The sequence below is a fragment of the Callospermophilus lateralis genome, unplaced genomic scaffold (genome assembly GCF_048772815.1).
Source record: "Callospermophilus lateralis isolate mCalLat2 unplaced genomic scaffold, mCalLat2.hap1 Scaffold_668, whole genome shotgun sequence".
In the NCBI taxonomy this organism is placed as follows: domain Eukaryota; kingdom Metazoa; phylum Chordata; class Mammalia; order Rodentia; family Sciuridae; genus Callospermophilus; species Callospermophilus lateralis.
The window spans coordinates 722,274-734,401 of NW_027514930.1; the positions used below are offsets into that span (position 1 = coordinate 722,274).

At 33.5% G+C, this 12,128-nt stretch overlaps 1 protein-coding gene across 1 annotated transcript in view; it reads right to left on the reverse strand.

Moving 5' to 3' along the window:
- Positions 1-721: 721 nt before the first annotated feature.
- LOC143389898 (roundabout homolog 2-like) overlaps positions 722-12,128 on the reverse strand; it is a 102,012-nt gene continuing 90,605 nt past the window's right edge. Inside the window, 1 exon segment of the mRNA XM_077108419.1 lies at positions 722-906. Within this exon segment, the coding sequence (XP_076964534.1) occupies positions 722-906 (185 nt within the window).

A 12,128-nucleotide genomic window follows, 5' to 3' on the forward strand; every position in this document is an offset into this window, starting at 1 on the left:
GGTGTACATTACTTAGGCTACAGGACCAACTATGATGGAAGTCCTGCCATAGAGCACAATATAGTATAACTCACTAATACTTCCTTTTCATTTTTATTTTTCTAGGAATTTTATCAGACATCATCTTGAAGCAACAGTGTAATGGATTTAATGTGACAACTGAATGGATCTGACCATTGATATGGATGAATTGTAGCAGATCATGTTTCCCACACGTTTCTTATAATCATCCACAGATTTCCCCACTAACTCATATTTTACCAGTCCAAATCTGCATCTTTTAAACATAGAGCTGTCTTCAGGATGATGAGCATACCCTGTCTACACAAATGAGATGCAAAAAGCCTGAAAATGTATGTTCCTTCAGGAAAAGCCACTAAAAAATAATTAGTGACATAAAGGTACAGATTCTCAGCTCTCTCACAAAGTGATGAACTGAACTCTTGTGAAATATAGACTGCATAGATTATCCGGTTAGGATTGACCTAAGTTTACTATCTGTAGGACTTGATTACCATATTTATGCTTGATCTCCTTCTAGTTAAAGGACAACTTCCCTTGAATTCATGAATTCTTTTCTCTGCTACATCATTTAGAAGCAATTCTTCCTTCTCTTCTTCTCTACTGATATGGTTTGAATGTGTATGCCCCTACAAAATTCATATATTGGAATTTAAACCCCAAGATGATAATATTAGAAGATGGGACCTTTGGGAGGGGACTAGGTGAAACCCTCATTAATGGGAACAATGCTTTTATGAAAGAGCTGGGAGAAATCACTCGGGCCCTTTTGACCCTTCACCTTCTGCCAGGTGAAGATGCAATAACAAGATGACACCTTGGAAATAAAGATGAGCTTCACCAAATCTGCTGGTACCTTGATCTTGGACTTCTCACCCTCCAGAACTATGAGCAATAAATTTCCATTGTTTACAAATTACCTAGTATGTGGTATTTTGTTGTAGCACCAGGAATACATCAAGATCTCCTCTACACATACCCTTTCCCCGGCTTCTCCTTTACTACTTCTCCTCCTTCTTCCCCTTTCTCCTCTTCTTCCTCCTCTCCTTTTCCTCCTCCTCCTCTTCCCCTCTTCCTTCTCCTTCTCCTTTTACTCTTCTTTTTCCTCCTCCTCGTCCTTCTCCTTCTTCTTTTCTAGCTTATTTATTTCAGAAAGCATGGTTCCTTTAAGAACTCAGTCATATCAACTAGTTAAGACTTTATTCTGAGCAATGCAAGATGCCACTGAAGAGCTTTGAGGAGAGAAAAATGACACAGAAAAATGACACTTTTCTGTATATTTTATGTAGAAAAGACTGTAAGACAGGAGTGGAATGACAGATGATAAGGGGGGAGACTTCAGGTAAAATATGTGTACACACTCACACACACAGCCCTTCATGGTATGATATGTGTATGTGCCAGTCTCTCCTCCCTTATTGTATATATTTTTAAAAATTTCTATTGTCCATGGAAATTAACAACACTGTCTCCCTTACCACTTGAAGATACGGATTATGGTCACAAGGTCTGGAAAACCAAAAATAAACAAGGAAATTTTTTTCCCATCATTCTCACCCCCTATTTAGGAGTAAAGACCCATATCTTAATTATTGTGCATGGATATAATTGTCCTCTCTACCTCTATCCTTCCCAATACTGAACTGGGTAGAACATTTTTTCTTACATTCATTGTCACATTTCTTGTCTTATCTTAGGCATTCTTTTTTTTGCCATTTTTGTTAAAAAAATTAAAATCAGCTGTAAATTGATTTTATGAATGAACAAGTGAATAAAATTTTAAACTAATTAACCAAAGTGGGAATATGAAGAGAATGTCAAACCTGAAACCTGGAAAGGCACCAGAACATTAGTGTGGGCTGTGAACAGGAACTGATCATTAGACCCAAGAAGATAGTGCCTGCAAATAATTAATGCAATTATAACAGGAAGAAGAGAATGTACAAATATATATATATATATATATATATATATATATATATATATATATATATATATATATATATATATATAGTATTGAGCATTTGCTTTGGGAATCATTTTCCTGAGCATTTCCTTTTTCTATTTAGTTATACATACTATTAGGGTTCATTTTGACATAACTATACAAGCATGAAATAAAGTTTTCTCTGATTCAGTTCCTAGTAATTCCCCTTTCCCTCCCCTCCCTCCGTGTTCCCTTTCCTCTATTCTACTAATCTTTCTTCAATTTATCTATATATTTGCTTAAATTAGTGCCGTGTGTGTGTGTCTGTGTGTGTGTGTGTGTGTGTGTGTGTGTGTGTGTCTATGATTTACTGTGGTATATTCAAATACCTACATAGGAAATTTTGGTCAGATTCATTCCAGTGTTCTTCCTGTCCCTCCTCCTTTACCCTCAATCCCCTTCCTCTGCTCCATTAACCTCTTCCTACTCTTCCTGAGCATTTTCTATCCATTCCTTAAGTTAATCTTCACAGCAGCCCGATAGGTTTGCATTAATCTAACTTTTTACAGATACTAGCAGCAAGGAACACTTGGGAGAAGTAATGTGTGGACCCTTAATGAAAAGTATGCAAACAACAATTCAAAACTCCACTGGATTAGGTTGAAATTAGGAAGACACTGGTGTGGTTGCTGTGGGGATATATTCTGGCTCTTTTGGGATTTCTTATGAAAACTCTGGGGAGGCTGAATCAGCACATACAGGAAATCAATGGTTCCATATATAAAAAGTTGAAGGAGACAGAGAAGCAGCAGCTGGAGATCATGGTGCATGGAGATTCCAACTTAACACAAACATGAAGAATGGCCCTGGATTGCAAAAGACTTAATCTACTTACACATAACATATGATGACAGAGTACCATTCCTTTGTGAGACACCTGTATTTCAATTCCTTTCATTTTCATGACATAACTCTCACAGAAAGATATTCTTCTCTTCCTTCCACTCTCCTCCTCCCTGGCTTCACTTCCCTTTCCAGTCCATCTCCTCCACTTCTTCTCCACCTCCATTTTACTCCTTCCCCTCTCCCTTTAATGAAGAACAAAGCTAACAGTTGAACCCCAAGTTTCTGATTTCAAACCCACCATGTGCTGCCTCTATTATTTCTGTGTAAAATATGAATTTTCTTGAGACCTATGTGTTAAGTTAGGTTTTTGGCAGGTGTAGAATTAATTTTAATTTATGTGAGAATAAATTTTAAAAGGAAAATTTGACAGGTAAAATTTGAAGAGTTGAAATTGAGAAAAATCAACATAGTCCCCAAAGCAAAAATTATATATATATAAATTGACTTCTGCTTAACATGTGTTTGAAAAATCATCATTATTTATTATGTTCATCATCAGCCACTTAAGAGCTTGTATTACTGGGGCTGGAATTGCAGCTTAGTGGTAAAGTGCTTATTAGAGCATGCATTAGGCCCTCAGTTTGCTCCTTGGCACATCCCAAATTGATCAATCAATTGATCAGTCTTTTTTGGATTATTTACTAAATTCAGTATTTAGTTTTCCTATCTCATTAGTTCTTTGCTTGATTAAGTAGTATATATAATTATTATTTATTATATTATCTTTATATGAAACTTTCTAATCTTGTGTATTTAAATTCTCTGACTCCGGGCAGTGTCTTTCTATTTTTCCCCTATTTTTTTATTTCCCTTCATTATAGCAGATCTCTGTGTAGCAGTTGCTATGATCATAAACAACCTAATCAAAGCAATCAACATTTGCTACATACCTCCTACTTGTGAGGGCCTGTGCCACATTAGGACTGTAAATGAAGTAACATGCTGTACATGTGTATCCATACAGTATCCACTAGTTACATGTGGTTAATTAAATGTAAATTATTTAAAATAAAATGTTCAGTCCTTTTTCATTGGCCACATAATTCCATTGGTTGTGGTATTGAACAGGACAGGTCATAAAATAGATAAATCATTGTCCATTGTGCTCACAGAAAGTTCTAGAATTAGTGCATAACTTATGCTAGCAATTTATGACTGTATTCTGTGCTGTTTGAATTCACTACTTCTTTCTTCCATTAGATTTTTAGTTCCATCTGCAATACTTGCTGGATGGTAGCTACTCTATAAACAAACATGAATAAGGAGGTGGGGGAAGTCTTAGAATTTGCTCTGCAAAGAGATAAACAATTCAAATATGTCCAATTTAAATTTGTCATGTTTATTTTTTAATTAGTGCTCATCCAGCAAAATTTGTACTCATTTGTATTTAGGAAACCTAAAAAAAAAGTTGGTGAACTAGTATAAAAAGAGTAATGGTTAAATATTTTCTATCTGACATAATCACATATAACAGATTGAATTGTCTCTCTTTGTTTATCTGTTCCATACTTAACTATTGAATATTCTCAGGATTACTTAACCTTTTAAATGTGTTTTATGTAAATGATCTCATTAAGAAAAAATACATTTGGGTCAATTCCAGACTTAAATCTTGTACTTTTAGTTTTTGTTTATACCATAGTTAATACATGATGATGATTTTTTTACAGCTTACCTGAAAATCATTAATTTCATAAATGATATTAGTCAAGATTCTTATTGTTAAGTGACAAATGCCAATCTGAATCAATTTAACAAGACAGAATAACTTAAGGAATACAAGAAATTAGTGAATATCCAACACATAGGAAAGACTGGGGTATAGTTAAGTCTGGCAAACGCCTTGATTCAGGGTTTGAAGGACCATAGGACTCTATGTATGGATTGAGCTTCCATTTGCTTATTGACATCATCTTATCAACATATAATGTTATATAGATTTCTTCTGTATGGTGGAACGCATAAATTTTAACTGTTTCTGTGTGTTTCATGTTAAGATTTCAAATCCTAGAGATGTACTTTCTTAGATTAATTTGGTGCAATCCTGTTCCCAAGCTTCCTGGATCATTGAACTCAGCCAGGAATCAGAAAATAATTTTTTTTAACCAGTTTTGGTCCGATTCTCACAATTGGATCAACATGGCTGGGAGATGTACTCATGGCCAGTATTGAGGAAGTTATGAAAAGATAAAGGAAATTCTAGAAGGAGACAAAAACAATACACATCCAGGACAATAATATAAAAGAGTTCCCATTTCTTCTCAAATTTTCATTGGCGACTCAGAAACATTTTCCATATGGTTCCGAGTAATCCTTGGGTCTCAACACTCAGATTGCTGCAGACAGCTCTATCAGGCACTCTCTCCTGTTTTTTTTGTTATCTTTTCTAACAAAAGGAGCAGTGTTAGTATTCACAACAGCACGATACAATGAAATCATCTGTTTACCAAGCACCAAAGGCAGTGTTACATATTATTTAACCCTTATTGTGGTTAGAAAGAAAATAATAACAATTGTTCTCTCTTTTTTCATTGCTAAGATCATAATTGAGCATTTAGCAGAAGTTCCATTCCTGAGTTTCTTTCTTTAATAGGCAGTGACCTTTAACAAATAACCACTAATATAATTAATATTTTCCTTCTCAATCTTGCACTCTCCACCCATTGTCTACATTCTGTCTTTCAAATTATATTGGGTCATACAGAGGACACATGCTAGATGTTTGGATTCCAGAATTACAAGCTTCACAGCCAATGTGTATTTGCATAAAAGCAGACTTCTTTTTCAGACATTAGACACACAGAGCAGCCTTCAGTCTGCCAACTTTATTACTGTTCATTTCACCATCCTACAGCAGCTCTTCCTAAAACAGTACCATTAATCTCTGCAATATAAGGTACTCGTCCATAATCACTCACAGAAGAAATAAGATACTGTCTTGTTCTATGGAATACATCAATGATATGGTATTGTTAAGCATTTTATGATTCAGGAAAAAAAAACATGATAAAACTGAATGAATATTTGAACGAAATAGCTTGAAGACAAAAGTGGAAAGCAGAAAAATAATATAGATCTTTTATTTTGGTTGGGTGTGCTATGCCAGCAATACTGTCAAAATATCTGTGTGCCCATGTGGCAGAAAAATGAAAATGCTTTGATAGGTAGAGACTATCCCATATATTTTACAACAGACAGCCACAACATAACCCTGTATATGATATGTTCACATTTCAAGCCCCATTCTGTGACTGGCTGAACCAGCTAATGGGTTACTCCATATTCGAAGATTTACACTAAGCTTTTTCTTTCCAATTTTCCTTGGACTGCAGGAGTTACTGATGCTGATTGAACACTGCGGCTCAATAAACAACTTTGCTATCTCAAAAAATACACCCTCTTTGCCAGCAAGATGTTTGGAGTGATTCCAAGAAAAAGACAAAAAAAAAGAAAAGTCTGGTCAATGGAGAGAAGGAACCACATTGAAAGGTTTGCAGTCCTATTTTCACTCTGGTCATAAATCATTATCCACTCTGGCATTGATTAATTGGTCTTTCTCGAATTCTCCAGAATTCTTATGAAAATCTAGGCTAAAGCACTATTACACTATTAGCAGAAGACAGAAAGGGATACATTTTCTAAATGTTGTCTGGAGATAACAGTGTGTAGGCAAAAATGTGCCACATTGAAAGTAGCTCTTTGGTTATTTACATTTTTAGAGTGATTTAGTTTCTTTTGTCAAAGTCTTCATTCACCCCCTTTCTTATCTCAGGTCTACAACCAAGCCAGAGAGGGTGAGGGTGACATGCTCTACATAGTCCACCTGTCACTTGTGATACCAGGGCATCCTGGCCCCATTGAAAGTTTCTATGTTATGATGTCTAATTCTTCAGGGTTTATTGCTAATGATCCAGTTTTCCATTGGTAATTGAAGCTAGTATCTTAAACAGATTAAAAATGGGTTAAAACAGCTGTCTGAATGTCACATTTGGTCAGGCTTCTGGAGATGAGGCTCCGAATTCGAACAACAGTTTCACTTTGAGAATTAATAAGCTTTTAATTTGAGGCCTAATGTCTACTGATTCCTGTTTTCTGTTCACTGACTGCTATCTTGCCTTCCTTTACTCCTCAATGACTGCAGTTTTTTATTTTGCTTATGTGTTTCTTTTGAAGAAAGTTTGTAATTACACTTTACAGTTTGTTAGTTACAATTTTAAGTGATACATACTATTTATTAAAGAATAGCTATGCTATAAATTTATCAAAGTATACAATCATACAAAAGGAAATAAACCAACAGGTCACATTCAAAAGCTCAAATACAGACCCATGTATATACAGATACTATGTACATGACAGCTGCTTTTGTGTATGAATGGTTTTACAGAGAGCATTTATAATATTGGCTACCCATTACAGATAATAATGAATCCAGATTCCTATTTTAAAAACATGAGAAGGTTATATTTCAGGCAGATAAAAAATGAGTGAGTCAGGCACAGTGGTAAATGCCTGTAATCCCAGAGTCTCAGGAGGCTGAGGCAGGAGGATCGCTAGATCAAAGCCAGCCTCAGCAACTTAGCAAGGTCATAAGCAACACAGTGAGACCTGCTCTCCAAATAAAATACAAAATAGGGCTGCAAATGTGGGTCAGTGGTCAAATACCCCTGAGTTCAATCCCCAGTACCCTCCTGAAAAAAACCCCAAACCAAACAACAACAACAACAAAATCACATTTAAATTTTTTTTTGTACATGAATAGAAAGGAAAATGATGTCAGGGCTATGAATTGATTGCTTGGAAAGATAAAACACACACACACACACACACACACACACACACACACACATAAAAGCTACTATTTATTAAACAAATACACTAATAAACTAATCCTTTTAAACAACTTGGGGACATGAACAAAACATTTGATTTGGGGAACTAACAAGAAGTAGTAGGCAATTTGGGATCAGTATTTGCTCCAATGAGTGTAATTATTGTGTAAATTGTGGCTCTTGACAAAAATCTCTGATTCCTGTTGAGATGTTGTTAATGCCCCAGGAAGAAGCCTGCCTTCTCCAGTGTGATTGCTTACAAAGACACAGCTGTTTCCTTCCTCCTTTTTCCCACAGGAGATGGTCAAATTGCCAGTGTTTCATTTTCAAGTGCCATTGTTCACATAGAGCTTTAGGAAAAGGCTCCTGCTTTTTTATTGTTAATCCAATTCTAAGTGATGATCTTTATTTTAATCCTGTAACATTTTATAACAAATTTATTAGGCACTGACATTAGCCACTAAGGCACAAATAGCTCTGTCACTTTTTTTTTAACTTAACCAGTAATTTAGTAATTTATGCAGCCTCAGAATTACTTTATTGGTATGTGAAATCTGTTTTCATGAAGAATTTATGGGAAAAATATAAATCAAGACCTGTTTCTTCAATACCTTTCTAACATCATTCCATTAGTTATGATTCTGACCGAAAAGCAATGTGATAACGTTTATGACTTGATAGGATACTTTAACATCATATTTTATATTGCATATATACAATGATCAAGAAGGAAAGTACAATTGTTCTATATTCTGAGGAAAGAAGTTAAATTTATTCATTAAAGAAATTGAAGAATAGGTTAAAGATGTTAATGATAACTGAATGCGAGCTCATGCTGGGACCTTATATGAATTAGGTTTGGCAGTCTCAACAAACACTAGGCAAGCCCTAGTTATATTCCCAGCCCAATTTTTAACTTGTAATATAATATTGAAATAGTTTTAGTAGGAGTTATCTGATATTGAACACACTTATTTTTTAATACTTTGTTGCCATTCATATATAAGGATTTCTCTTATACATTTAAAAAATAACATCATATTTTTAAATATTTAAAAAATAACATCTCTATTACTGATTAATTTAATTCTTGGTAAATGGTTACTTGCATAAGAAAGGGTTGCATATTACTGAAAATATTACTCCTTTTTCTTAAGTTGAATATTAGCCTTATGTGTCTTCCCCCCCAACACCCAGGCTGCTTCCATTTGCCTATTTCATCTTTTAGTAGAATCATTACCCATTGGTAATTGTTTTTAAATCACCCTGTTAGGATATTTAAATTTATTGATTGCACCAATCTACCATCATTCAAAATTAATCAAGCAAATTTAAATCTTTATATTCTCTATTCCACTTTCATTTCTATGATAATATTAGCATCTTTGTACTCACTGCCAGTGAAAGTTCGTTTAATGGTAACCCTTCATTTTCACTTCTGAGCATCTATATTTATAAATTTCTGAGTATTCTGATTTTTGTAGTTTCTAGTTAGCTATATTTAAAATTCTACTTTGACTTAGTTCTATTATTATCTTACTGAGATAAGTCTTTTTCCCTTAAATTTCATGTTATTCATTATTAATTTTAGCAAAACTCTACTTTATGTAGAGCCTAGTGATAATCAAGCAATAGTCTTAAAAAATAATAATTATTCTTTTGTGGGAGGTAGTAGATATGAACTGGGGGTGGGGAAAGAAAATGAGTCTATTTTTATGCTTTAGTTTTAGCCTAATGATTTCAAGTGTTCACAGCACAGAATTGTGGAAATGCTGAGGAACATGATGCACTCATACCTGTTGAGAAAGTGCAGAGTACTGATCTCAATTAAGTTCTTGAAACATAATTCAATGATTTGATTTAATAACTCACTTTTCTCATCACCTTCACAGAGTTCCTGGGATTTGCATGATTCTTTCCCAAGAGTTAAATTGGTTAAAAAAAATATGCAGCAAGGTATGGCATAAAATACCTTTGGGGTCACTAAAGAGTCTAATGGCAGAATAGGTACTACAGATCCTGGAAGAGTATTAATCCCATGAGGTGTCCCAGGACAAAGGGTTTTATGTCACAGAAGATGTATAAATAAGTCAGGCAGTGATGAAAACTCTACATATATTCAAACCTCGAGCTTCCAGTTCTTTAGCCTCTTCTTAGTTTTTAAAATAACTTTTAATACCCCACATACTATTTTTGAGAAAGAATAAAACAAGGGTAATTTGATGGGAGTTTGAGATACAAATGATGCTAACACAGAATTTACTGTATGAAATGTATTTGAAAACTTTGGTTTTTGGGTCTTTCCTATTAACATAAAAACATTACTCAAAACAATACTTTCTTAAAAATCAGGGCAAGATTTAATAAAAGATATTAATCTATTTCTCAAGACAAGAATTATTTCCTTTTAAAGCACTCTGAATATTTAATTCTAAGCACCGTGTCTCAGTGCTTGCTTGCAAAAAGAATAAAAACAAGAACTATATTTGACAGAAACAAATTATTGAAAAATGGGTCTAGAAAAAGAATGTCTGAAAATTGTTTTAAATAAATGTGTGCTATAAATCCTGTATCTGTCCAGGTATTATCATTATTTTTTTTTGGAAAGAGTACTATGGTACTATGGTCTAAGGGCAGTTATAGTGACCTGCTGTCTTCCATGGGAGAGAGAGAATTTATTTTCACCAATTAAAGATTCTAAATAATATTTTTATATAAACGCTTTTCTGCAATATTAAAATGTATATTTTTCCTTAGCTAATATCTACAGTAATCAAGATAAAATAGTGCGTTTTTTAAAATAACCTTTGTGATAATTTTGTATTTTTGCCATGTGTAGGTGTTTCTACAATACAACAAAATTCAATAAAGCAATGTTTGCTTTGTAATTGGTCTGTTTTTCATCATATTGATAACAGGTAGGTCTCATCTTTAACCCCCACATAGTATGTATCACCACTATATTATATTAAGGCAACATTATTTGTAATTACTCTAAGAGCATTTTATGATGCATCTATGTTAAATAGATCTCTAAAATGTATTGTCCATTTACCATGTGTTTTTAAAGCTATTTTTAAATGAATAAATGTATCTTTTCTCTTTTACCATTTGCTTTTTACAGTTACTGAGATAATTATTTTTAAAAACTCAGAAACTACTTTTGGAGAATTATATCCTACAGTTATAGTTTACCATGAAGAATGATGAAGTATTTATGAAGTACAATAAGATAGAATATTATTCTTTTGTACCCATCTGCCCCAGAGGTAATTGTTCAATATCCAACATCTCAAACAATTATAATTAACTATTCTAAAGCAATTAAGAACTATGTACTTGCTTGTAATTCTCATATTTACTTACACTTAAAATAATTCATTAAAGTAATTCTGTTGAGAAATGTTTGTGGTAATTTTAACTATCTAAAGGTCATTATGGTGTGGTGGAGGCTTCAGATCTGGAAAACAGTGCTGATAGAATGAGCTGTGAAATTCCAACTACAGGTCATGGTCTCAATCATTGTATTTTAATGACTTTTATAGGTCAATGCCAATTCCTAGCTGTCACTTTTCAACCCGTACCTGAATTAGAAGACAAGATTATTCATTTTGCTACAAAATATTAATGTGAAGACCTAAAAGTGACAAAATAGTCTATTTTTTGGTTTTTCTACAAGCAAGTTTGTTTTACATTAAATGGCTTTTTTACAAATTTGAAATGTGAATATATTTTATTTTTTCCCAGTGAGTACACAATACACAATTGTTTGACAATACTATTAACCAATTTTATGCCAATTTCTTTGCCAATCTAACATCAAATGAAACACATTAAAATTTTTGGATGCTGTTTGGTGACTTAAAAAAACTACAGTTTTTTAAAAGAATGCATCTATAAAACAAAGTATAAAAAGTCTACCCACGGCCACAGAATCCCTTATCTTGCAACACTTTTAAAGTCACAATAAATGATTTTAAAATCATGGAATTAAAAAGAATTAGTAAATTACATGTCATTTAAAGAAATGCATGGTGCTTCATTTGATTTACACATTATAAAGAAGGAAAATAAAAGTAACTTCACCTCTAAGATAATGTGGAAAGACATGTAGCTTTACACCAATTCTTGTCATGTAACTCTATAAACACAGTATACAGAAGCAGATGAAAAAACTAACATTAGTGAATACTATGGTTCTGCATATCTTTAATACTGACACACAATTGCTTTCCAGTGGAGATAATCCCCTGTTTGGAGCTCATTGGCATCATTATTGTTTTATTGTCAATGGACAGTTACATATTTTTATTGAGTAGAAATTAGGAAGTGTTCCACCAAAGCACATACAAACTTTCAACTCAAATTCAATTGAAAATATATTTAAATACCCAGAGCATTAAACCATGACATAGAACACCATTAAATCTGCTATTCAAAGC